The 27,782-nt window shown below is 38.6% G+C and overlaps 2 protein-coding genes across 3 annotated transcripts; both read right to left on the reverse strand.

Annotated features, from left to right (window-relative positions):
• Positions 1 to 5,956: 5,956 nt before the first annotated feature.
• Positions 5,957 to 11,487, reverse strand: SPINK7 (serine peptidase inhibitor Kazal type 7). Of its 2 annotated transcripts, XM_088023696.1 has the most exons (5): positions 11,479 to 11,487; positions 9,079 to 9,166; positions 8,198 to 8,223; positions 7,367 to 7,491; positions 5,957 to 6,002 (listed from the first exon to the last, which is right to left on the reverse strand). In XM_088023696.1, the coding sequence occupies exons 1-5, from the start codon at positions 11,485 to 11,487 to the stop codon at positions 5,957 to 5,959; spliced, it is 294 nt and encodes a 97-aa protein (XP_087879822.1). The 2 variants fall into 2 exon arrangements, with proteins under 2 accessions (XP_087879822.1, XP_027962283.1); XM_028106482.2 differs by lacking the exon at positions 11,479 to 11,487 and having other exon boundaries at positions 9,079 to 9,330.
• A 5,817-nt stretch (positions 11,488 to 17,304) lies between these two features.
• SPINK13 (serine peptidase inhibitor Kazal type 13) lies at positions 17,305 to 27,322 on the reverse strand. The gene is made up of 4 exons (XM_088023697.1): positions 27,253 to 27,322; positions 25,189 to 25,226; positions 24,192 to 24,319; positions 17,305 to 17,353 (listed from the first exon to the last, which is right to left on the reverse strand). The coding sequence occupies exons 1-4, from the start codon at positions 27,320 to 27,322 to the stop codon at positions 17,305 to 17,307; spliced, it is 285 nt and encodes a 94-aa protein (XP_087879823.1).
• Between the last annotated feature and the right edge of the window lie 460 nt (positions 27,323 to 27,782).

Below are 27,782 nucleotides of genomic sequence, written 5' to 3' on the forward strand. Positions count from 1 at the left end.
TCGTGTTTCCTAGTGGCTATATTCAGGTTGTGCATTTTTGGCAGGGAAATACAGAAGATACTCTATATTCTTCACGTTGTATACTTTGAGGTAGTATCCATGATGTTGATTTGCCCCATCACTAACTATGCTAACTTTGATCACTTGTGCCAGTTAGTGTCTGCAATGTTTCTCCACTCTACTGTTACTTTCTCCTTTCAAAATTAGTAAATATTTTGTGATGAGATCCCTTGAGATTATTTGCATATCTCATTTTTCATCACAGTTTTACTCATGGTATTAAGTGAGGCCATGTTCAAATAGGGCAAACTGTATAAGTAAATTCATGTAATCTTAAGTGTTCAAATTGTACATTTGCCTTTTCACTTTCTAGTATCAATTTCTAAGGAACTAAAATGTTCTCATTTCTCAAACCAAGAAAAAAAACCCACATTTACTGATCATGGGCCTTTTACTTCAACATACCAAACACATTTCCAAAAATGTAGTCTATGTGTTCAGGCCTGGGTAAATGTTGGAGAAGGATGGACATACAGATCCTAATCAACCCTTTCATTTCCATAGGACTTTACAGTTTATAAAGCATGTTCACATGCATATATCATCTGACTCTCACAATATACAGGTTCAATTAGGGATTTGATTTTGTCAGTAAGGAAAGATATATTGCACATGTAAATGACCAACCTACAGCTATACACCTGGTGATGTTCAAGTTGGCATAAGCATACAAGTCTCCTGTTCCAAGTTTTGTTGTGTTCTCTTGAGCTGCTTGGTGGAGTTTTATAATGAAGACAATGATAATGAATATGCCAAAGACCTCAGGGAGGCAAGTGCTGATGAATACATAGAGAAGTGAGTAAAACTTAATAAAGTCATTTTTTTTCTTCAAGGCCTAAACTTGGAGAGGTAACAATTTAAAAATAAACCTACTTTACACTTATATTTATGGTGATTTAACAGTTTCCCTGTGGCAAAGATTTACTTTTCCTGGCAGGGAAAAAGGAAAAAAAAAGATATTAATAGATATGGCATAGTAAGAAATATGTATATAAATTCCACTGACGTTAAACACTTACGATGAAAATCAAAAATCTTCATTGCCAATATCACTTCGGTGGGAGCTAATTTTAACCATTTCTATTCTAAGGTTGTTACCGTCACAATTCTCAATATTTAAGAAATCAAGAAATAGAGGTATAAGTATACCTTATTATTTACTGACTACCATCTATGAAGGAAAGTTGTTAATTTATATTACCTTACAACCTTTAGTTCTTCCCAATTTTTGATGAGTATATCATGACTTTTCAAAAATTCTGCACACTACCTTTATAACTTTAAATAATATATCTTAGTCCCTTTCTATTATTGTCATCCTTAGGCAATATCTCATAATCCTACAAGAAACTTACAAGCCTCCATACACTTCCCTCAGTCAACTTTTCTCTCTAAAGATTTGTCACCTCTATGTTTATTTTTACATTTAAGACATTAAAAATATGCACATTCTGTTCTGTATGCCATAATTCATTCTTCTACAGTTCAACCACAGGTTAATTCCAAAATTTGAAGAACAGTAACTATTTTTGAACATCATTTATAAATTTTAAAAGGATTCTGGGAATGTATCAATCGTGGGCCAAATCTAGACTTCAATTTCAGAAAGAAATTGAAAGATCAGAAATCTTCTTTAAGGCGGTGAGTTGTGGTAAGTGTTGAAAGAAAAGGAGCAATGTCATCAACACCTAGTATTGGGCTCTGAATACAATATGGACCAAAGACCTGAGGCTGCTCAGGTCTGCAACAAAGCCAGATGTTTCCTCATTGTCTTTATGCAGTGTGGTGTGTAGAACCAACGCTAGCTAGACTCAGTGCCAGCAGAACCATCCACCATTTACAGTTCTGCAATTCTGCCCATTATTTCCCTCTGGGAGCTTCTTTTGTCTCACCTGAGAAACTAGGCTGATCATGTTTACCTTATGATAGATGCTGTGTGAGGATTAAATGAGACAAGGAATATGAAAGTCTTTTGTGAACTATAAGTGTTTTACAGATGTTATATACTGGATCATTTCATAGTAGAAAGAGTTTGATTCCCAAAGGTACTGAGATATGATGGATGAAATTCTGAAAACACTTTTTTGGGCCCTGAATTGGGAGTAGCAGATCTGGGTTCTTGTCCCTGTCTTCCATATGAGCAATGAGACATTTCCAATTTTGGGAGTTCAGAGTTTCTATCCATAAAAAGAGGCTGTTTACTGGGTCTCTTTCATCCATGCTGATCAGGAATTCTTTTTTAAAAAATTTTTATTGTTATGTTAATCACCAAACATTACATCATTAGTTTTTGATGTAGCGTTCCATGATTCATTGTTTGTGCATAACACCCAGTGCTCCACGCAGAACGTGCCCTCTTTAATACCCATCACCAGGCTAACCCATCCCCCCACACTCCTCCCCTCTAGAACCCTCAGTTTGTTTTTCAGAGTCCATCGTCTCTCATGGTTCGTCTCCCCCGCCGATTTACTCCCCTTCATTCTTCCCCTCCTGCTATCTTCTTCTTTTTTTTTTCTTAACATATATTGCATTATTTGTTTCAGAAGTACAGATCTGTGATTCAACAGTCTTGCACAATTCACAGCACTCACCATAGCACATACCCTCCCCAATGTCTATCACCCAGCCACCCCATCCCTCCCATACCCCCACCACTCCAGCAACCCTCAGTTTGTTTCCTGAGATTAAGAATTCTTCATATCAGTGAGGTCATAGGATACATGTCTTTCTCTGATTGACTTATTTCGCTCAGCATAAAACCCTCCAGTTCCAACCACGTCGTTGCAAATGGCAAGATCTCATTCCTTTTGATGGCTGCATAATATTCCATTGTGTATATATACCACCTCTTCTTTATCCATTCATCTGTCGATGGACATCTTGGCTCTTTCCACAGTTTGGCTATTGTGGACATTGCTGCTATAAACATTGGGGTGCACGTACCCCTTCGGATCCCTACATTTGTATCTTTGGGGTAAATACCCAGTAGTGCAATTGCTGGATCGTAAGGTAGCTCTATTTTCAACTGTTTGAGGAACCTCCATACTGTTTTCCAGAGTGGTTGCACCAGCTTGCATTCCCACCAACAGTGTAAGAGGCTTCCCCTTTCTCCACATCCCCGCCAACATCTGTCGTTTTCTGACTTGTTAATTTTAGCCATTCTGACGGGTATGAGGTGGTATCTCATTGAGGTTTTGATTTGGATTTCCCTGATGCCGAGCGATGTTGAGCACTTTTTCATGTGTCTGTTGGCCATTTGGATGTCTTCTTTGCAAAAATGTCTGTTCATGTCATCTGCCCATTTCTTGATTGGATTATTTGTTCTTTGGGTGTTGAGTTTGATAAGTTCTTTATAGATTTTGGATACTAGCCCTTTATCTGATATGTCATTTGCAAATATTTTCTCCCATTTTGTCAGTTGTCTTTTGGTTTTGTGGACTGTTTCTTTTGCTGTGCAAAAGCTTTTTAGATGATCAGGAATTCTTATATATGTGTATATTTTGCCCACATTTTGTATCATGTTTCCATTGATGTCTTTCCCTGATCTTCATGCACAGTTGCCAGGGATTTTGTAGGTTTTTCCATCTGTACCATACTTGGGGGTGAGGATGGGCTCACAGTGTAGGGGTATGCCCATGCCCTGGTCTTTATCACAGTCCAACTACCTGGAGAAAGAGAGCTTTTTTGTACAAAGAAATGAGCGTCTGAGGATTCAGTTCTGCTGAGGAGATGTGAGTGAGATCAGAGGAAGAATGAGAAGGACTGAGGTAGCCAAAAGTTTGAAGGCAGTAGGGGAGAGAGGGGTGAGCAAGTAGAACAATATGGAAATCAGGCTCCTAAGAAGGTATAAACAACTGAAGATATATAAGAAAGATTAGTGAGGAGCACTGGGAAAATGCAGATGTTTGTTTAACACAGGGCAAACAGTGTCAGGTTGCAGGAGTAGATCAAGACCAAGAAAAGGAAAGACAAGAGAAGCTGAAGATCTAAGAAGGTGGGAGGAATTGACATGATGAGAAGAGCATAGCAGACTGAGAAACCTGTGGGGATGTGGGCAACTCAGGCATGGGGATGCTCCACATGCACAAGCAGGTGTGAGCAGCTCAGGAGAGGATCATACCAGGAGGGCTGGGAGCTTGGAACCAGCAAGTGAGAGCTGCTGAAGGTGGCAAGCAACTGAAGAGGGATAAGCCAGTAAGACCATTTGACCACCTATTCTAGGCCCTGTCCAGATCACAACTTCTCCCTATCTGCTACTTTACCTCAGCAGCTTTGTTTGTCTAAGATACTTCCCTATCCTTGCTCTTCTTCACAGTTTCCATAATTTACTTGACCATGGTCTGGCTTGACCTTGACTTTGAACTTGACTTTGAATTTGACTCTGATTCAGACCCACATTTTATCCCAATCATCCAGACCATGTTAGGTGCGTTGTGATCATGGGGACAGAGTCTGTACTTATGTGATTATATAACACTTTGTAGAATATAAATGCAGGCATGATCTAGTTGTTTATAAGCCTTTTCATACCACTTTTATGGAGTTACCATAACTATGGATTCCCTCTCTCTTCTTTTTTTTTTTTTTTTAGATTTTATTTATTTATCTGAGATAGAGAGAGAGTGAGAGAGAGAGAGAGAACAAGTGGGGGGGAGAGAGGGAGAGGGAGAAACAGGCTCCCCACTGAGCAGAAAGCCCAATGCGGGGCTTGATCCCAGGACCCTGGGATCATGACCTGAGCCAAAGGCAGACGCTTAACCAACTGAGCCACCCAGGCACCCCTCCTTTTCTCTTCTTGAGTCTATGAGGAGATAAGGTTTCCACAGACCTCCTTGTATCTTTAGGGAAGCCTGTAGGTGGGCAGGACTATCCTCTTTCAATCTCTGGGCCAAGAACAGTTCTGGAGCAAGTGAGGGAAAAAGTGAACACGGGGAGGAGAAAATGAGGACCATGAAAGTATACCAAGGCCTAATCTGGGTCACTAATTTCTTGAGAGCTATGCCTATCACTGAAGACTTCCTCAAAGTGCTGTGGTCACATAAGCATCCTCTATAGAAGGAACTCCAGCTTCATCACTAAGAATGAATTAGAGACCTCTGTATTTAAAACAAATGTACAGTTTGCCAGTAGGGTCAATGTTGTCTTGGTACATAGTGGTATCTGCATTTTACAGTTATGGAAGGCAAGTGTTAGATCAAGCAATGTAGTAATCAGTGCCAAAGATATTCTATTAAGGCTCCAGCAGGAGGTTAGCAAGGTGAGAGACAAGAAAGGAGAAATTATGGAATGCTCATGGAAAGAAATGGGCAGGAAAATCTTCCCTCCAGGGTTGACTTCTTATAATGAAGAAGGTGCCCCTCTAAGGAACTTTGGAAAAGAGACTAATATAAAGGACCAGTATGGTCCAAAGGCTAGTTCCCAGTGGCAGGTACTGATTAAGGAAAGTAAAGACTCCAGGAGAGGGTAAGTTGTTCACTGATGTGTGTGTGTGTGTGTGTGTGTGTGTGTGTGTGTGTGTGTGTGTGTGTGTGTGTCTTGGAATTTACTTGGCATTCTTCATACAAAACTTTCTCCTAAAGAAGATTTATATATCCCTCAGTTTTATTTTTAAACTGAGATATTACATCCCAATCTAAGAAACAAATACAAGCAGAAGTAAAGATAAACTCTCTGGGGAGATTCTTTTATTGAGGTACAAAAAGAAGCATGGAAGTCAGTGAGGCATGAGTTTGAGGAAGACCACAACAACTTTTTCCACTCAACAAAGATGACTCTGAATCTGTCTCTGCCCCTACCCAGAGCACTGGCCAAGATGAGGGAAAAGGCAGTCAGAGCCTGGGGATGATGACGATGACTGTGAAGATACCATCACTCTCTACCCATGTCTGTGGAGAAGTTAACATCTTCCTTCATGAAGAAGCTGAACTTTTCCATTACTTTTCCTACGAGAAAACACATAACAAGATTCATTAAACAAGAGGAAATGTTATATGTCAGAGCCAAAAGGAACTATAGAAATTATGAGGCAGAGCTTAATGTTATAGATGAAGAAACTGAATCCCTGAAAAGGAAGGTCCTTGCCACAGGCAGTTTCTGACAGAGACAGAAGCAGAGTCTCCCTAGTCCAGTGATATTTCCACCCTACCTACTGCCTCCACTGATCCCAGAACCGGGGCCTGTCAACCAATATCTTACAATAACAATGGAGGAGGACACGGGAAGCTGAGGTGGCCTGCTCCTCAGTCTTTCCTGGCCAGCAAGGCCTGTGATGAAGCTGGGTCCTGCGTTAGAACTGCCACCACATGTCCCCTTCAGTGTCCTTGAACACAAGCCAGCTTCTAGGCCAAGAGCCCATTGGGTGTGCATATTAGAGAATCTTCCCTTTTGTGAATTTTCCCTGTTCCTGAATAGAAATAAAGATGCAGACATATCCTTCTGAGCTCAGGGCCTAAACTGATATTCTAACTTGTTTAGATAATCACAAAGATGAAAAATACAAGATCGAAGATGGGTAGCCAAAATCCAGGGGTCTAAAGGAGACTTAATAATGAACAAAGTGGACTTAGTGTAAGGTAAGAAATGCTAAGGTGCCTGTTCTGCATTAAAGAAGTGACAACTACCCAGTTATATTGCCTTCCAGAAATACTTCACAGGCCAAACAAAAATACCTAAGCAAAACATGCCCACGGGACCCAGGTCTAAGCACTGACAGCTTGCATCTCCCTCTTTTAGATAAGAGAAAACAATTTTTGTGGTAGCCTTCTCCTCTTCCCCCATAAGGCTACAGTTATTTAGAGCCCCTAGGAATTTGAGAAGGATAAAGGCGCTCTAGCCACAGTTTGTCTAAGAATCAAGCAGTCTGGCCTCACATCTCTTAGAAATCATGTAGGATGGTGGTTTTCAATGATTATTTATTATGGGGGGTCAAGATCTTTTCTTCTAACAAGATACTATGTAGAACTCCACTACCTAAAATAGCCAAAAGCTGAACTTGGGGTTGGAGATCACCCCCAGATGATCCCCTTAGCCCCCTTGCCTCTATAGAACCTCTGGGCTCCTGGTCTTACTGGATTCCCTCAACTGAGACAGGAATTGGCAGTAGGGTGATGGATGAACTAGTTCAAGCTGGCAGAGCAGGTGGCCCAAACCTCAGCCTGACTGTGAGACAGACAGTTTTCTCTCTCTACCAGCTGCTTCTGGGTGGGAATAAGCACAGCTTATGGAGAGAGAAACAGGCTCATAGAGGAGAGGTTTGCAGTGGAGGACACTGGCCGCAACTTCCTTTTTCTTCCCACAAGGTACTCACAAGTTCTCAATGCATAGGTGGCATTCATTCCCATAGGTGACGTAGTCAGAACCACAAACAGGCAGGTATGTGATGGGGCAGGGGATGGCCACCACTGGGTACTTCTTATAAATGCTGCAGTCCACCTGCTACGGACACAAGAGAACGTTCTAGGCTATGCTGGCCTCTGTTGGGCAGGAAGCAAAATACCATTTTAGGGGTCCCAGGTCAGATATTCTGATGCTGCTGTGGCTACTTCTATTAGTAATATTATCACCATGACAAGTACTAGTACTGCTGTCCCCACCTCTGTTACTACTAGCATACGCTGTTAATAATTCCTGAGCATTTCCATGCTAGCCTTTAAGCTTAAAGTATACATGATTTTTTTTGTTTAATATTCATAACAACTGAATAGGGTAGGTTCTACCGTTACGCCTATTTGCAGATGGGTGAAATTCAGGCTGAAAAACGGAGAACTTGCATAATGTAAAAGCTAGTCAGTGACGGGGTTGTGATTTAAATCTAGAGCCTGTGCAATTAACCATGGTAACTCTGTCCTGCCTCTCACATGTTGTCCTTTCCATGAAGACTTTACCAACCTCTCAGCTGGAAGTCATCTCTCTCTCCTTTAACTTGGGATATTTTTTAGTCTACAGTTACTTAAATGTATGTCATATTTCTTCAACTGCCTTCTGGAAAGAAGAGGAGATTTTTTAATCTGTGCCCACCTCCTCCTTTGCCCCCTCCCCAAACACGCTGAATTAATTCTACATATATATTTCAAAACCTTTTGTTGACTAAATGACAGTCAATAGGAATTGAAATCAAAATGTAAATCAATATACTCACTGTTGTTAAAGGCAGACTAGCAGCTTCTGAAAGAGAGTTACAGATGGAAATGTTAAAAATAAAGCAAAGTCTTGAAGTCTCATGAATTAATGTTAATTTGGGCCTGTGGATTGAAACTCTGTATTTGCTCTGGTGATGAATCTTAGCACACACTCTGTTCTTATATAAAACTCCAGCTATTTGCTGAAGAAGCCAAATGGCCAGTAAGGTAAGCCCTTTATTCAGGTAGGAGAATTAACCAGTTTCCTCCCTTTATTGACCATGGGGCATTTTCTGGAGTTTATCATGTCTTTGATAATGATTCAAAGTCAGATAGCAATACAACGTATTGCAGTCACCCCTCCTAAGAGCCTGAAGTGCCGCCATCTTTGATAGTCTCCCCTCTGAACTGATACAAAGAAATGTAATGGAACGTTCTTAAGATGTTAGACTCTTAATTTATTTATATAATTGTCACCATATAAAAGTCTAATTGTTCACTCCTGGGCTTTGGAGAATTGTTTTATTTCAGTCCTCCTGGATTGATTTGGAGAGACATCCAAGTATTTCTGTGTCATTGCACTGAGGATAATATCTGATAACACCAGCCACTTCCAGTGTCCTTATGGAATGGTAGACTTATGAAGAAATTAGTTCTTTTTTTCCCTATGGCTCCATGGATGAAAATAAAAATCCTTGAAAGGGAAAACACTGGACTCAACCGCCTTCCCCCAACACCTGTTGGTACATAAAAGTATCCCTTCCCAGGCCAGGGCTGTTTCTATTATAAGCCAGTACACTTTAAATCTACATGACCAGGCATTTTCCTCCAATGCTGAGAAGGGGTTATTTGGGAAGACAAGCTTAATGGCTACACAGGCCCCTCTCTGCCCTTAACTCACCCGAGTTGCTGAAGAAATGAGTCATTGTGCAGAGCAGAAGGAGCCCCCCGATGATCTTCATGGTGGAGACGGCTGTGATACAGAGGCTCTCAGGGCTGCCACACCAGCTACATCAGCCATACCCTAGGAAAGGGGTCAGGTTTATATGCCAGTTCTTGGTTTCTCCACCTTTCCTGTGAAGTCATCCCGAGTCAGTGTTGGCTCTGAGAGGTTCTCAAGGCACAGTGTCACACCCTGGGTGGTGTTATTGTTCTTGTCACTTAATTGCTACTTATTATCTGACCGAGAAATTGATTGTTTAAGGTGAGAAGTATTTTCCTGTCTGCACCAGAGGTGGGGACTCTTACTTAGAATTCTCAACTTCAAGTAGTAGAAGAGATTAACTACTGGTTGCTTGACCTAGTTATGAAATAAGTAAAAACATCAAACTTTTTTTTCACCAAATAAAGAATATTAGATTCAGATTGGATAGATCACACTTAGGTTTATATTCTGCCTCCTGGGAAAATACTGTTTCTTTCTGAAGCAATGGACATAGGAAGCAAGCTGGAACCTGGTGGGAGGAACAGTGACCTTAGCGTTTATGAGACTTGGAGAAGGGCATTGACATTTTCTAGCTGTGTGACCTTGGGTAAGTATTTGTGTGCCGTGAGCCTATATCAGGCAGAGAGACCTGTTTATGCTGTGCTAACATATAACCTAAAGATTTCTGTGACTTAATATATGTTTGTTTTTTACTCAGGCTATCCACATACAGTTGTCAGCAGATGGTGCCATATTGCCTTCAATGGATCCCAAGTGGGCTGAGTGGTTTTGTAATATCGTTCATTGTCAAGGTGAAGTGAAGATGTGTTCTTGAGAATTTCCATTTTCAGCAATTATATATTCCCCTAAGAAGTGACACTACTGTCACCTTCTCTCAGCATCAAGTGACCTAGCTCAACCAGAGAGGTTACAGTGTGATCTTATCTCGTCCCTTGAAGACCAGAAGGGAGAGAACTGGAAAAATAGTTGTCAAAAAATACAGAGACCATCCCAGAGCCTTAGTTTCATGCCTTGTCAAGTGGGACCTACTGCTAACCACAATAGAATTTACAGAAAAGGTGTCACCTACATAAAAGTCTGTTCTAAAACGCAGGGCACATCATTATTATTGCAATTGTAATTATTATTAATGATCAATCAAAAGTCTCTGCTATGGGTTGCTGACATTAGATTGTAAACTGGATTGCCCAAACACAATTGTCCAATGAGCTGCTTTTTGTCTGTTGGACTTGAGGGCATATGCATGAAAACCTGAAGGAAGGCAGTGGACTCTTCCACCAGTCTTTTGCTTGGTGGGTTTATTTCAGTACATTCTGAAACAGAGAATCTGCAAAGATAATAAGCTAATAATAAATGACATTGCATAGTTCCCTAAAATTTTGACTTTTACATCTGTTTGGGAAGGAATATAATGTAGTAGTTAATAGGGGCATTGCATCCAGAAGGTCTTATTTGGAAGTCTTGCTTTTAATAATTGTTGATTTTATGACTTTAAGTATACAGATTAAGCTCTAGGTGTTTTGATTTCCTCATCTGTAACATAGAAATAATATTTACCTCCCAAAATGGCTTTAAGTATTGAATGCAGATACACACACACGCGTGTGCGCGCGCGTGCGCGTGTGTGTGTGTGTATCAGAGTACCAAGATTATACTTAGAGCTTCATACATGGTAGCTAGAATATGGAATGTGATCTTCAGGACAACTCATTGAGGAAGGAATTTTTATTACCCTAATTTTACCAGTGAGTAAGTTGAGACTCAGAGGATTTAAGCAATCTTCACAAGATCATGATACTAATTAATGGGGGAGACAACTTTGAGTTCAGTAATGGAAAAGAAGAGAAGTGAATGCCATAATAGAGTTCATTACAAGTTTTATTGTTTGCTATGATAGTTTGAAGACAATGAATACTGAGAAAAAGCCATTATGTTTCAAGAAGAGTTATCTTTGTTGCAGTTTGAAAATGCATTTAGCAAAGAGGAATGGGAATTGGTTCAAAGGGAGATTAGGATGAAGTAGAGAATAGCATTATAATTTTTTTCAGATATTTGATGGTCAAAGAGAGGAGGGAAATGAAAGAAGCTAAGGCTTCAGCAAGGTCTAGGATAGGTTGAACCTGTCTCACAGCCAAAGGGAAGAAGGAATTTAAGATACATGGTAGAGGGTGGCTAATTACAGCATTACAGAAAACTGTAACTTGTCCTAAAGATCACATTATATATATATATATATATATATATATAAAATCTCATTCAATACTCAAAGCCACTCTGGGAGGTAAATATTATTTCTATGTTACAGATGAGGAAATGAAAACATTCAGAGCTTAACCTGTATCCTTAAAGTTGCACAGTCAACATTGTAAGGTAGACTCTGGCTGTTAAGTTCTGGGGTTGCCTTTTGCAGTAGAAAAATTGGGTTGGTCTGGAAGCTGGAGAAGGATGGAGAGGCTTGGTACAGACATCAGTGGAAGACTGTCAGATAGTCAAGAGTGGATATGAAAATTAATGGCCACTAGACAAAATCACCACTAGATTTTTTGCAGGTTCAATCAGTACCATGCTGAATATTTCTCCCTAAATATATTACCACATTGAGTAAGAAATGAAAAAAAGGTGACTTTCTGGATAGGGAGTGTGTACATCAGAGACTGGAGGGGAGCCATGAGGATGGCCATAGGCTCAGAAGAGAGTCAAGTGTTCGAGAAGGTTCTGAAAGACTGTGCAAGGTGTGAATAGTTAAGAGTTCAGAAGTCAGAGTTCAGAATACATGTAGACTTAATAGTAGTAGTAGCTTTGGGGAATATGAACAATTGTTTATGGAGGCTATGGTTAGTAGGCAAAATGCCAGATTAATTTCTCAGAGGTGGGACTGAGATAGTAATCCTCAGGGTGTATCCAAATATAAAGTAGATAAAAGATTGGTGGAAACAAAGTTCTTTGGATTTAAAAATGTGAGGAAAAGTGAGATCAAATGATCAGGTGTGGGTGGGTTGCTTAGGTTTGGGCAGCTGTTTACACAGAAATTTTTAAGTTGCACAATGAACCATGAATTAAAGAAGGAGGAGCTTTTGGAGGTGAAAGGTGAAGCTTGAGAAGACAAAAAGTCATCCGTTTAGGCTGGGGGCAGTGTCTTTATTCCTCTTAACCTTCGTGCAAGGAGGGAAAACTTGAGGCCTTGTCAGATTATGACCATGGTTCCATTCTAGGGAAAGCAGGGTAGAACTAATGTGGAAAAACATAAAAATGAAATGAGAGAAAAATTTGAGAGTATTAGGGATTTCTTCCCCAATGGATTTAAGGTGCCACAGGGAAGGGAAAGATGACCCATCAGAAAGTTAGAGATGGGTGGTAGAATTAAACTGGTGCAGGATCTGAATACAGAGGTTCTAGGTCAGTTAGCTAAAGGGAGATAAGGAAGCCAGCATCACGGCTGGGCAGTAATCCAGGTATAGAATAATGGCTGTAAGAAAGGAAAGGTACAATAAGAAAATTAACCGTGTATTATGCACTTACTATGTGCTGGAACTCTGCTACATTTGGTGTGTGTGTTATCTCATTTAAGATTTAAAATAATCTTCTGAGATTGATGTGATTATTTGTCCTGTTATATAGCTGAGGCAACAGGGACTTAGAGAAATGGCTAGTTTAAGTTTAAAAGCCAATGCTTTTTAATCACTCGGGTGTATTGCTGTTAAATCTAAATCTAAGAGAGAGATTTGGAGACACGTTGGAAATTGGAATAAAAGGAGTAAAGCTGGTCAAATCAGGGCAGTCAGGAAGGACAGCTTATGTTTTAAATGAGCAGGCAGAAGGAGCTGAGTACTGGATCAGAATGTGTCACCTTTTCATGTGTGAGGATCATCTGGTAAGAAGGAGGGTCTCAGTGGGGAGAGAGAGTGATCTAGAGTCAGAGGACAATGGTTCCTTCCCCATCCCTCCCCACTCTCATCTATCTAAGGTGCAATGCTGTGACAGTCCCTTCTCTACATTGTGCTTTCTACTTCTCCCACATCTAGGGAGATTGACCTAGATTGGTGCTTCAGGTTTTCAAGTTAAAAACCCTTCCTTGAAACCCTAATATGTACAACTGATAAGTAGGGCTGAGGATTGGAAGTGGGTGAGAAGAAGTTGCAACTCTACTAATTCTGCATTTTCCTCCTAATTGCTGTGTCAGCCCATTCTCAACCCTCTGGGTTCCTTCCTTCTTGGCATCCATCACGCATTCCATCCAACACCCTCAAGGCCTTCTTGTGATGATTTTAAAATCAATGGCCTAGATTTGGGTGGACTAGCTCTTGTCTTTTGTTTGTCCTTCTCTCCCTTCCCTGTGTGGCTCTTTCACATTCTAGTTCTTTTTCTTCTTTTTCCTTTCCTTTTCCCTCACCTCCCCTTTCTTCTCTTCCTCCCCTCCCTCCTCCTCCTTCTTCTTCTTCCTCTTCATTTTCAATGTAGCCCTCACTGTATTCATGCCTTTTTGTGTACTGGGACACAATGACCCAGAGATCTGGATATTTGCATTTTGATCTTGTGTGTGGCAGGACCTTGTTCCTTGCTTTTCATGGGAACAAGGAATTAGCGCATCCAGGGATCCTATGCTTTGATTCTCTTTAATTTTCTTTGGATTGCTGAGGCCAAATAATTTCAATTATGGGACAAGATGATGTAAATAAAGGGTGACAACCCTTTTCTATTGGTTCATTTTGCTCCAATGTGACCTCACACTATCTGGATTTAGATTTTACACATACACACACAGCTTCCAGCTCCTATTGGTAAAATCATCTTTTTTTTTTTTTTTTGCCATGTGCTACTGGTTTATTTATTCATTTGAGCTTATCATTTCATTTCTGTTTTTCTAAGCATCAATTAAAAATAACAACAAAGTAATGTCTTCTTTGCTCAGTTCTGAAGGGAACACTGTTTCTTTTGGGCGGATCCACAATGCACTTTATTTTATTAAAGGCTTCGTTAAATGTTCTCTAATACTTTAACTCAGTTTTCTCCAAACTTAATTTGCCATAGTTTACTTATTATTTTACAAACATTAAACAACATCTAAAGAGATGTTAGTGTTTTCTTTGAGAACAAGGATTTACTCTAATTTCCTATAAGGTCATGATGTCCAATATAAAGGAAGGTTACCAAGGAAGATCACTGATTTTTTGGTCTGTTTGGTTTCCTCAGCAATTCTTCATCATATTGAACAGAACTCCATTTCTGTATGACTTCTGTATGGCTTTCTAGTTCTCCACAGTGGAGACCAATAGATTGGGTCTGCTCTCTTTCCATGTCTATCCCCTCAGATATGCAAAGGCAGCTCTGGAGGGTCTAGTCAAAGTCCTTTTTCTCCAGATGATACAGATCAACTTCTTTAATATTTCCTTTACAGTATATAATCCCTTAGGTTCTCTAGACCCTGACATATTAACACAACATTACTTAGTAACAGTGAAACACAAGTCATAATCAACCTCACCATTTCCCTTTGCTATTCCGGTCAGTGTCATCCCCACTGGAGATACAGAGAAAAATAAGGTAGACAAAAATTCTACTTCTCGGAACTTCCTTTCTTGTAGAGCAGAAAAAGGAAAATAACAAAAAAGTAGTAAGATGATTTCATATTTTGACAAGTATTTAAAAGACATTGTATCATGGTATTGGAATAAAGAGTAATCTGGAAATAAGAAACAAATTACATTGAGTTATTAAAGAAGGCTTCCCAGAGCCTGAATGATGAGGACCGACACCTGAATGATGACAAGGAGCCATTCTGGAAAAGCCAGGGACTCAGTGGTGCAGAGAGAAGAGCTAGTGTGATGGCCGCTGGCACATCAAGCCTATTGAGGGATTCCGCTTTCTCCAATTCCAAGATTACATAAAATGGCAGCTTTTGTTTTAAAAGAGTCAACTTGTAAATCAGTCAGGCTCCAGCCCATGTCCTCTGTGATTAGGCTACATGTTTTCCACTGAATTCTATATGAGATTGGATTACAAAATTCTTTCATCTATTTTTTTTCTTCTTCAGATGGTCTTTTCTCCACGTGTCTCTCTTCTTACTATTTCCTACTACAAACTGTCCTGGTGACTTCAGTTAGAGTCTGCGTCTAGGAGTTTATGGTCTCAAACATCCATTTAGTGTCTACTTACTGAACTCTTATTATATGCCTCACTTGTTATTATATGACCTTGTTTTATTCATTTTCATCACAGCATTCATTGTTACCTGTTATTGCCTGTTCCTTTATTTGCATATTATTCATCTCTCGCCACTGGGAGGCAGGTTCCACAAGAACAGGATCTTGCCCGACTTGTTCGTTTACTTCTACTAGCACCTAATATAGTATTTGCAGAGTAAGAACTACACAAATAATTACCAAATGAATGAATGAATAGTTTTAAGATTCCTCACCATTAGTCACAAGGTAAAGTAACAACAGAGTTCATCCAGCATTGGGAAGAAATCATCTGGTTTGCATCAGTGAATTTAAAAAGAAATAAAGCATACCTCACTGGAACTTAAACAAATTTTTCATCATTTTAGATTGAACTTAACTTCATTAAGAAGAGGACACTGTGAAATATTCAACACATTCTCCCCCACTTTGTTGCCGGTATGACTCAGAAATCTCCTTTAAGTTGAAATCACTGTTGTCTGAGTGAACAAGCGCTCTTTCGCAGAGCCCCCTGCAGGGGCGAAGTGCAGAGGATAAATGCACTCTGCGTGCTTCTCAGCTGCTACCACCATGGTATCAATGCCAGGGATCCACCAATCCTAGTGGTGCCCATAAATCTATAAAAAGATTTATCAGCTAAGCAAAAGTTTCCATGAATTATGGTTATACCTACATACTTTACGAAAGGTACTACCTAAATGTAGCACGTCCAGAGCAGATGGCCAGGCTAGAAAGAAATACATAACTGTGTCCACATCTTGCTTCTCTTTCCAAACTTATCTCACTTCGACTCTCCTGCCTGAGGGCAATTAAGGTCCATTCCTTAATTTTTATTTTGGTGGAGTTACTGTTCTACTGTTCCATTTCTTTGGTCTGCCTTTTATTATTTTTGAAAATAGAGATGGAAAGATGAAAAAGTAAAATACTGTTAAATTATACAAGATGATCAAAATTAGCAAGAGAAGGTCTATATTTTAGGAGACTCTTGGAGAAAACGGAAAGACCTGAAACGATTTCCCCAGCTCCAAAGAGATCCACCCTGATGGACCCTACTGACCAGGGGCCCCGGGGGAAGGAAGATGATGTAAGAGGACAAAGGCCCTGTTGCCAGCAGAACTGAGCTGTGTATTAGCTGGAAAGGGGATGGAGAAAGCTGAGCTGTGGGGACCCTTCTGGCTGAAGAACTGGTCAGAGTAAGATAGAAGAGTGAGGCTGACATCTAGTGGCAGCAACAGGTAATGGTACAGAGCCCACTGAAGCCAAAGGGCTGATCACTTTCCCCAGCCTCAAAAATATAATGAGGGCTTCAGCTCCCTGTATTAGTCAGGATCTTTCAGTTATAAGTGACAGCTTATAAGATGGATTAAGCAAAAAAGAAAAATGAATTTATTGACCGATGTAGTAGGAACAATGGAATGGAGTAAGAATTAAAAATGCTAAAACTAGGGGATCAAATGGAATCCATTCTTCCTCTCAAAAACATACATTCCCTCCAGAAGTTCTTGGTACTCCTCCCTCCTTCTATTAGCATATGAACACTTTTTTCTCTAATGAAGGTGAACTTCATTTACAAGTACAAGGTAGAAAGTCTCAAATAGCTGTTTGTATGTGTGTGAGATGTTTTCTTATGCTTGCTCGTGTCTTCCGGTGAGATTAGTGGGACAGGGTCGGATCTCACAGGTGAGCCTGCACTTTGGGGTAAGTTTATTTCGGGGAGTGTCAGTAACACCACTTGATGACAGATCTTAGATGCAAGTAAAATGAAAGCTTATTTTAAACAATCAGTACACAGGGGTAAATACCACCTCTTGCATTATTATATTTATTTGTAAGAGATGTGTCACTTGGTTCTCCATTAGTTTGATTCCTTTATTTTCAGTTTTGTTCCAAATTTGGGTGTAGCATAGATGTGTTATTTATCATATGCCTTTAAATTCCAAAAGGAATGATTTTCGGAATTAAGTAGTGAAACGAATAAGCAGGTGTAGTACTCCGGTACTCATTAGTCACATTTTCCATATTTATAAAATTTAATATGAGGACCAAATTCCCTAAAGAGAAGAGATTTTTTAAAAAGGAGATTAGTATCATAAGAAAGTGGGTATTGCTTCACATTCTCTCATTTTCCAAATGTAGTCCTGAGAAAGGGAGCTGCTTAGCAATTCCCTTTATATCTGTCTCTTTTCCTGCTGATCACCCCACATTCCTCCTCTATCTCTTAATTATTCAAAATGGTGTTCTATGAAGTTTTTCAACAGAGAATCTTTCATCTCATAACTCATTCCCATTTTGGTACCTTTTTTTTAAAGATTTTATTTATTTATTTGACAGAGAGAGAGAGAGCAGGAACACAAGCAGGGGGAATGGGAGAGGGAGACACAGGCTTCCCGCTGAGCAGGGAGCCCGATGTGGGGCTCCATCCCAGGACCCTGGGATCATGGCCTGAGCCGAAGGCAGAGGCTTAATGACTGAGCCACTCAGGCGCCCCAGCCTTCCACCTTTAGATATTACTGTTCCCTAATACATAACATTCATTTCAACACAATTTTTCTCTTTATTATTTCCCTAAAGACACCACACATTTTCTCAGTTCCAAATGTTTTCCTAAGCAGAGTGCCCTGTATAAATTGCCCATTCTATTTTCTCTTGCATTTTTAAATTTTTTTTAAGATTTTATTTATTTATTTGACAGAGAGATACAGTGAGAGAGGGAACACAAGCAGAGGGAGTGGGAGAGGGAGAAGCAGACCTCCCACTGAGCAGGGAGCCCTATGCGGGGCTCAATCCCAGGACCCTGGGATCATGACCTGAGCTGAAGGCAGATGCCCAATGACTGAGCCACCCAGGTGCCCCTCTCTTGCATTTTTTTAAAGAATCCTTTAAACTTAGCTTCTTTCAAGAGACTCCCCACCTTGACCCCCATCTCAGGCTGACCGTTGATGTATATCTGATCGACACACTTAGGTAAGGGATTTCAAACATGTTAACTTCCAGGAGCCAAGCCGGTAATATAAATAAGTGAAGGGGGCCTCCTTCACCACAACAGAGAGGTGGGACTGTCTGAAATGCCTGAACTCCATTTAGATGGGCAGCTGCTACTAGGCAGACATCGCTTTTTTTTTTTCATGTGAAATCCTAACGTCCTATTAACACAACTTTGATTTTTCAAAATAAGTTGGAAATCTATATTTTTAGGTAAAATCTGATTTTTGAAATGCTGTCAACCATTTCAAGACTTACTAAAATATTGTTTGGTTGAACAAGACCAATGCTGTTTTCTATTATGAATTTTCTTACGCATGTATTCTTTTTGCCAAATGTGATCACAAACTTCTGAAGAGTCTGGGATTTTTTCATTCTATTTTCTTGGTAGTTATTATGAGGGTCCTACACCGAGTAGGCTTGAGGGATTCTTTTAAGGATAGCAACTATGATTCTGTATCAGTTCTGGCCAAGACTTGCACTCTTCTGTTTGTTCTCTTTTGTCTTTTTTTTTTTTAGTTTCAAGTTTTTATTTAAATTTCAGTTAGTTATTGCTTACATCATACACAAAAACAAATTCAAAATGGATGAAAGACCTAAATGTGAGACAGGAATCCATCAAAATCCTAGAGGAGAACACTGGCAGCAACCTCTTTGACCTTGACCATAGCAACTTCTTGCTAGACACATTACCACAGACAAGGTCTTTGCAAATGGCAAGATTTCATTCTTTTTGATGGCAGAGTAATATTCCATTATATATATATATTATATATTATATACACATACATATATAACATATGTTATATATGTATATATATACGTGTGTGTGTGTGTGTGTATGTGTGTGTGTGTATAATATGATACACACACCACAACTTCTTTATCCATTCATCAGTTGATGGACATTTGGGCTCCCTCCGAGTTTGGCTATTGTTGATAATGCTGCTATAAACATCGAGGTGCATGTATCCCTTGGAATCTGTATTTTTGTATCCTTTGGTAAATGCCTAGTAGTGCAATTGCTGGATAGTAGGGTAGTTCTATTTTTAACTTTCTGAGGAACATCCTTACTGTTCTGGCTGCAGTTTTCATTCCCACCAACAGTGCAAGACGGTTCCCCTTTCTCCACATCCTCACCAATACCTGTTGTTCCTTGTGTTGTTAATTTTAGCCATCCTGACAGGTGTGAGATGGTATCTCATCATGGTTTTCATTTGTATTTTCCTCATGATGAGTGATATCGAGTATCTTTTCACGTGTCAGCCATCTGCATGTCTTTTTTGGAGAAATGTCTGTTCATGTCTTCTGCCCATTTCTTGACTGGATTATTTGTTTTTTTGGGTATTGAGTTTGATAAGTTCTTTATAGATTTTTGGATACTAACCCTTTATCAGATATGCCATTTACAAATGCCTTCTCCCATTCCCAAGGTTGCCTTTTAGTTTTGTTGATTGTTTCTTTCTCTGTGCAGAAGCTTTTTAACTTGAAGTCCCAGTAATTCATTTTTGCTTTTGTTTCCCTTGTCTGTGGTGATGTGTCTAGTAAGAAGTTGCTATGGCTGATGTCAAAGAGGTTTCTGCCTGTGTTATCCTCTAGGATTTTAATGGATTCCTGTCTCACATTTTTGTCTTTCATCTATTTTGAATTTATTTTTGCATATGATATGAGAAAGTGGTCCAGTTTCATTCTTCTGCATGTTGTGTCTAGTTTTCCCAACACCATTTGTTGAAAAGACTATCTTTTTTCCAATGGATATTCTTTCCTGCTTTATTGAAGATTAGATGACCATAGATTTGAGGGTCAGTTTCTGGGTTTTCCATTCTGTTACATTGATCTATGTGTCTGTTTTTGTGCCAGTACCATACTGTCTTGATCACTACAATTTTGTAATCCAGCTTGAAGTCTGGAATTGTGATTCCTCCAGCTTTGCTTTTCTTTTTCAAAATTGCTTTGTCTAGTCAGGGTCATTTGTGGTTTCATACAAATTTTAGGATTTTTTGTTCTAGTTCTGTGAAAAATGCTAGTGGTATTTTGATAAGGATTGCATTAAATATATAGACTCCTTTGGGTAGTATAGACATTTTAACAATATTTTGTTTTTCCAATCCATGAGCATGGAATGTTTTTCCATTTCTTTGTGTCCTCTTCAATTTCTGTCATAAGTATTCTAATTTTCAGAGTACAGGTCTTTTACCTCTTCAGTTAGGTTTATTCCTAGGTATCTATCTTATGGTTTTTGGTGCAATCATAAATGAGATTGATCCCTTGATTTCTCTTTCTGCTGCTTCATTATTGGTGTATAGAAATAGATTAGTGGACATTGATTTTGTATCTTGTTACTTTGCTGAATTCGTCTATCAGTTCTAGCAATTTTGGGGGGAGACTTTTGGGTTTTCTACATAGAGTATCGTATTGTCTGTGAATAGTGAAATTTTGACTTCTTCCTTGCTGATTTGGATGCCTTTTATTTCTTTTTGTTGTCTGATAGCTGAGGCTAGGACTTCCAGTACTATGTTGAACAGCAATGGTGATAATGGACATCTCTGTCTTGTTCCTGACCATAGAGGAAAAGCTTTCAGTTTTTCCTCACTGAAGACGATATTAGCTGTGGGTCTTTCATATATGGCCTTTATGATGCTGAGGTATGTTCCCTCTATCCCTGCTTTGCTGAGGATTTTTTCAAGAATGGATGCTGTACTTTGTCCAGTGCTTTTTCTGCATCTATTGAGAAGATTATGTGGTTCTTATCCTTTCTTTTTTAATGTGGTATATCATGTTGATTGATTTGTAAATATTGAACCACTTTTGCAGCTTAGGAATAAATCCCACTTGATTGTGGGGAATGATTGTTTTAATGTACTGTTGGATATGACTTGCTAGTATTTTGTTGAGAATTTTTGCATCCACGTTCATCAGGAACATTGGCTTGTAATTTCTTTCTTAGTGGGGTCTTTGTCTGGTTTTGGAATCTAGGTAATGCTGGCCTCATAGAATGAATTTGGAAGTTTTCTTTCCATTTCTGTTTTTTGGAACAGTTTGAAAAGAAGAGGTATTAACTCTTCTTTAAATCTTTGGTAGAATTTGTCTGTGAAGCCACCTGGTCCAGAACTTTTGTTTGTTGGGAGATTTTTGATTACTAATTCAATTTCATTGCTAGTTATCAGTCTGTTCAAGTTTTATATTTCTGCTTCAGTTTTGGTAGTTTATATGTTTCTAGGAATTTATCCATTTCTTCCAGATTGTCCAGTTTGTTGGCATGTAATTTTTCATAGTATGCTCTTATAATTGTTTATATTTCTGTGGTGTTGGTTGTGATCTCTCCTCTCTCATTCATGATTTTATTTATTCGGGTCCTTTCTCTTTTCTTTTTGATAAGTCTGTCTAGAGACTTATCAATTCTATTAATTCTTTCAAAGAACCAGCTCCTGGTTTCATTGATCTGTTTAACTGTTGATTTTTTGTTTGCTTGTTTGTTTCTATATCATTTATTTCTGCTCTGATCTTTATTATTTCCCTTCTTCTGCTGGCTTTAGGCTTCATTTGTTGTTCTTTTTCTAGCTCCTTTAGTAGGGTTAGGTTTTTATATTTGAGACTTTTCTTACTTCTTGAGGTAAGCCTGTATTGCTACATACTTCCCTCAAAGGACTGCTTTTGCTGCACCCCAAAGGTTTTGGACCATCATGTTTTCATTTTCATTTGTTTCCAAGTATTTGTTTAAATTTCTTCTCTAATTTTCTGATTGATCCATTCATTCGTTAGTAGGATGTTCTTTAACCCCCATGTATGTGTGGTCTTTCCAAATTTTTTCTTGTGGTTGACTTCAAGTTTCATAGTGTGTGTTCGGAAAATATCCATAGTATGATCTCAATCTTTTTGTACTTGCCGAGGCCTGATTTGTGACCCAGTATGTGATCTATTCTGGAGAATGTTCCATGTGCACATGAAAATAATATGTATTCTGCTGCTTTAGGATGAAATGTTCTGAATATATCTGTTAAGTCCATCTTGTCCAATGTGTTATTCAAAGCCATTGTTTTCTTGTTGATTTTCTGCTTGGATGATCTGTCCATTGATGTAAGTGGGGTGTTAAAGTCCCCTACTATTATTGTATTACTATCAATGAGTTCCTTTATATTTGTTATTGTTTTATATATTTGGGTGCTCCCAAAATGGGGGCATAAATATTTACAACCGTTAGATCTTCCTGTTGGATAGACCCCTTTACTATGACATAATGCCCTTCTTCTTCTCTGTTACAGTCTTTGGTTTAAAATCTAGTTTGTCTGATATAAGTATGGCTACTCCAGCTTTCTTTTGGAAGCTAAGAAGGCACTTCCAAGTGTCTTGCCTAATTAGCCCATGCCTGAGAAAGTGACAGCAGCTATTAGGAAGAAATGCTAATGTAATTAATTATCCCACATAGTCTGGTGACATTCATGAATTTTCATTCATTTTGCTTTGAAACTGATGGTAGATACTTGGTTAATTTCCATTTTTTCAGTTCCCATTCTTTTTCTTTAAATGACATTCAATTGTCCTCTGAGTCTAGTACTTGCTCTGAAGATGAGCACATATTTCTTTTATTGGACTCGCTTCTACACCCCATTTTCTTCAGTGCTCAGCAATAACATCCTCATGACACTGGAAGCCCATGAAGATTCTTTTCAAAGGAAGATATGCATTAAAGGGTTAGCTCAACAGACTTGAGAAGCTCAAATTAGCTCCTGGGAAGTAATCATAAGCCCTTGGAATATCCCTCCTGATAAGAGTGACTTTGTAACCTGAAGTCATAGCCATGCCATATAGTTTATGATCAAGGGGATGCCTGTCATTGTTCCCTGTGGTCCTGAGCCACTCTGTATTAATTTGACTTCTGGGAATTCAGGGTGGCTGGAGACTCAGTGGTTGTCAGTCATGCAGGTGCCACAAACTTAGGTGACTGGCTTCTAATGAAAGGCCTGGGCATCAAGGCTTTGGTGAGCTTCCCTGGCTGGCAATACTTCGTATGTGTTGTCACACATCATAGCTGGGAGAATTAAATACTGACTGTGTGAGTTCACTGGGAGAAGTCAACTGGAAGCTTGTGATTGCTCTCTCCTGGACTCCACCTTATGAGCTTTCTGCCTTTGCTGATTTTACTCATATCCTTTCATTGCAATAAACTGCTACCATGTGTATAACAGCTTTTCTAAAGTCTATGAGTCCTGCTAGCAGATCATCAAACCTGAGGATTGTCTTGGGGATCCCCAACACAGAAGATCTAACAGGTCATGGAAGAGTTACTAACAAGACATAAATCTGTTTGCAAAAACAATTTCAAATTGAGTTAAAATATATCACAAGGAATAGTATTAATTTTTAATCTAAATTTAATATTGAACTTATTTGAAAGGCAAAGAAATATATAAGTCAACTGTCAATTTTCATTTGTGTAAGACCACGTAACCACTTCATTATTCAGGTGTATATCTACAACTTTATCTATGTCTCTATGTATATCTGTATTGCTGTCTGTATCTATTTCTGTCTACCAGGCAATATTTATGGGTGCTACATATAGGCATGTCAATGTGATTTGTTAAAAAATTTTGAGTGATTTGAAAAAATGGATTCTATTCATTTTTTGAATATAATCTATAGATATCTATTAATATGATCTTTGATGCCAAAACACCACATAAGCCCTTCTTTCTTTTTTTTAATGAGTCAACTTTGAATGTTAACTGAAGTTTTTCAGAAAGACTTTTCTCTTTATACATAGTGTGTCCCCAGTCTTTTAGGACCAATAGAGGTTATTTTAAATAAAAATCCCATCCATCAGTAAATCCAGTTCCTTGGCTAAGATTATTTGATATTTCTGTGAGGAAATACAGAGAAAAAAATAGTATTTTATTTTGAACTTACCACTGATCAACACAAAAAAAACACTCATTCTGGTAAGTGTGGCCATTTGTAGCACAAACATACGATGTCACATCTGGACACTGTGATGTATAAGAAGGATCCACTGAGTAGTACATTTTACATGGGGGCTGCAAATACCAAAAAAAAATGTCATATGAATAACAATTGATAGATTTTCTCCCATCTATTCCTGGCCTGTCACTTCCTCTTCCCCATAGAAATAATATCAACTAGGGTGCCTGGGTGGCTCAGTTGGTTAAGCAACTGCCTTCGGCTCAGGTCATGATCCTGGAGTCCCGGGATTGAGTTCCGCATTGGACTCCCTGCTCAGTGGGGAGTCTGCTTCTCCCTCTGACCCTACCCTCTCTCATGCATTCTCTCTCACTCTCTCTCTTTTGCAAATAAATAAACAAAATCTTTAAAAAAAGAAATAAGATCAAATATTTCTATTCAATTGATCTTGTTCAAGATTTTCTCCTGGGCTTTGGTCAGGAAGGTTTTTTGCTGAACGCAGTGTTAGAAAATGCAGTGACCCATCCATCATCTCTTAAAGCCATAAGCATTATAACATCCCCACTTAAATGCCAGATGTAAAGTTTCCACTTAAACTTGGAATCCCAAAGCCGTGAACTCATTCTAAGAAGTTTGTGAGTAGAGATATTTATGTATTTGTGAACTTCTAGAGGAAGGGGCTCAAATGTAATTGTTGAGAGTAAGGGTTCTGTATTGAGGCTGGGAATAACTTCTGTATTTACCACTGTTTAAGTTTATGACCTTGAGCAAATGACAGGTGTTATTTCATTTAATGCTCAGAAATGTATTTTACTGTTATAACATTTGTGCTACATGAGATTAAATGTAAGTCTGGAAAGGTTATAATGCCCAAGGTCACATGGAAAACTTTTGTTCTACTTATGCCTGTGAAGTTTTAGGTCTCTCATATCAAGAGAGTGATCAGATTAGCATCAGAATTCGGAACTGAGAAATTTAAATTTACCTTAGGCCATTTATTTATATCGCGTGGCTTGAAGATTTCTGCAGACAGATAAAGTACATACACAATAGGTTGAAATCGTTCTTCATGGAATATGATTTTACCCACTGAATTTACTAACTGAATAAGGAAATGTAATTTAATTACTCATTTGCACAAAAGTATAAAAATAGCTTACAGCAACAGAATTTGTGGGTGGTGTTCTTTTGTTAACTACTTTATTCATTTATTCATTCTTTCCGTCATTTTCACAGTCCTGACTTTATTTATAAATTTTCTATGTCACTGAGAAAAGAGTAAAAACCAATTGAGGTTGTAGGTGCAACTTGCAAACTGTTATTTTCACTAAGTTACCTGATTTTTGTTGGCTTTAGTTTCCTTTTCACTGCAGTTGGGATGAGTGTACTTACTTTAAATTTTTTAATTAAATATGATATGGTAAATAAAATATTAGGCTTGTTCCTACCAAGCTGCTGAACTAAAGAGGATACTGTGAGTGATGTTGAGAAACTTTAAGGATTCCTTGGCTCTGGAGAGACTGGTTCTGGGAAACTAGTTTGTGTGAGGATGCGTGGTGTTGCCTGGGGATAGAGGGTGGCCAGCTGGCTGTGGGAGAAGGAAATAAGAAAAGACTTATCATAGTTCTGTTATTCCTTATCTGTCACTGTAATATGATCTTTTAAATAGTCTAGAAAATTCTAGCTTTCCAAAAGTCAGAATTTCCAAAGTTCAAAGAGAAAACTTGAGTTGTATTTTAAATTATTTCCCAGAGGAAACAAGAAGCCTACCAAACTTTCCAGGAATAGACTATGCCAATTGCACTTATAATCTTTTAAAGAATAAAAAAAAAAAAAATGGAATGCGTCTTTCTAATTCTAAAAAACCAGAATCTTTTAATGACAAAAGTAGCTGGATATGGTGAGGAAAAAGGAAAATAAAGGCCTTCATCTAGCAGAAATAAAGTAAAAATATATACTGTATACCATATATAAGAATAAACCTCAAATACATCTGAACATAAGAAATGAAACCATGCAAAGATCAACTGAATTTCTCTTTAATCTTAGTGTAGGAAAACCTTTCTGGTAGGTGAAGTGCTTTAGCATAGTTTTGATTAGCATTTTTTTCATAGTGAAGTTGAATATCTTTTACAGATTTAAGAGCCATTTCTGTATTTTTGGGGTATGTGTATGTGTGTGTGAATTGTATATGTATACATATTACTCATTTGGCAATTGGTTTTTATTTCTTTTTCCTCAGTTTTAAGTATTCTTATATATTAGTTGTATTAGTTCTTTATCTGTGATACGTGTTGCAGATATTTTCTTCCAGTTTATTAGATATTTTTTAGTTTAAGGAATTTACCCTGAAGATACACCTCCAACAATACAAAATACGTATGCATAAGATTATTGCAGCATTGTTTGTAACTGCAAAATATTGACAACAAACTAAACGCCCACACATAGAAGATTGATTGAATAAACTTTGGTATACCCACCCAAGGAAGTTCTATGTCATTGCATAAAAGGATGAGGGAGATCCCTGTGAATTGATTTGCACTGATTTTCAGGATATTTGTAAATTGAGAAAAGCAAGTTGCAAACAGGTATCTATAGTATGCTATCTTTTAGGTAAGAAAGTAAGAGAATGACACAATGTGCACACATGTTTCTATATAAAACAAGAAAGACAGAGATCAATGAGGTTGGTTCCGTAAAGACGGCTGTGGGGTTGGAATAAAAGGGAAAGGAGTATGGAGGTAATGACACTTCTCTGAGCCTAAACTTTTGCTCATTTTGTTTTATTTTCCTCGTGTTCAAAATGATTTTGAATTGCCCTTTGGATTTTTCTTGACCCATGCATTATGTAGAAACATGTTATTTCATTTTCAAATTTTGGAGGGTTTTCCAGAGTAACTCCCTTTTCTAACAGTGATACCCAATTGATACTCACTTTGCATTGTCAAGCCTAACATTCCCCACTTAGTCACACATGACTATTTTTCTTTTCTACAACTAAAAGAATATCAGATGTTTCTCTCCCAAGACTTGTAAGTTTGCTTACCTGAGAAAACAGTATGTGCCAAAGTGGAGGAAACCAGGAAAAATATGGTTGTGTAGGAAAAGGCAGCCATTTGATCTCATCCAATGTCCTGCTCTGGTGGGACCTGGGAAGAGGCTTGAGATAGTTTATTCCTAATATCTTGCACAGCTGGCTTTCCAAACATGAAAGGACCTACTGCCCTGAGGTGTTGCATTCCTATAAACTTGACCATGATGGTCTCACACTGGCCTGATCCCAAGGGTTCAGGCCTGAGAGGGCCCTTCTGCTCCAAAGAGAGATAGTAAACCATTAAAAGAACTTTTTTTTTTTTTTTTTTCTGCCAGTAGTCATGTATAATCCCAGTCCTGGTTGGAAGAGGAACTAAGCTCCGGGCTTTCACCAGGACTGGCCCCAGGCATGTTCCTTTTACATAGGTTCACCCTGTAATCTATCATCTACACTGGAACATTGATGTTAGTAAATATAAACACTCTAAGAATTTATAAAAAATTCTGAATAAACGGGTGTGAACTGAGGACTGTCCTGCGTTA

Source organism: Eumetopias jubatus, unplaced genomic scaffold, assembly GCF_037043125.1.
Source record: "Eumetopias jubatus isolate StellerSeaLion01/CBP00866 unplaced genomic scaffold, mEumJub1_p1.0 scaffold_5, whole genome shotgun sequence".
NCBI classification, from domain to species: Eukaryota; Metazoa; Chordata; class Mammalia; order Carnivora; family Otariidae; genus Eumetopias; species Eumetopias jubatus.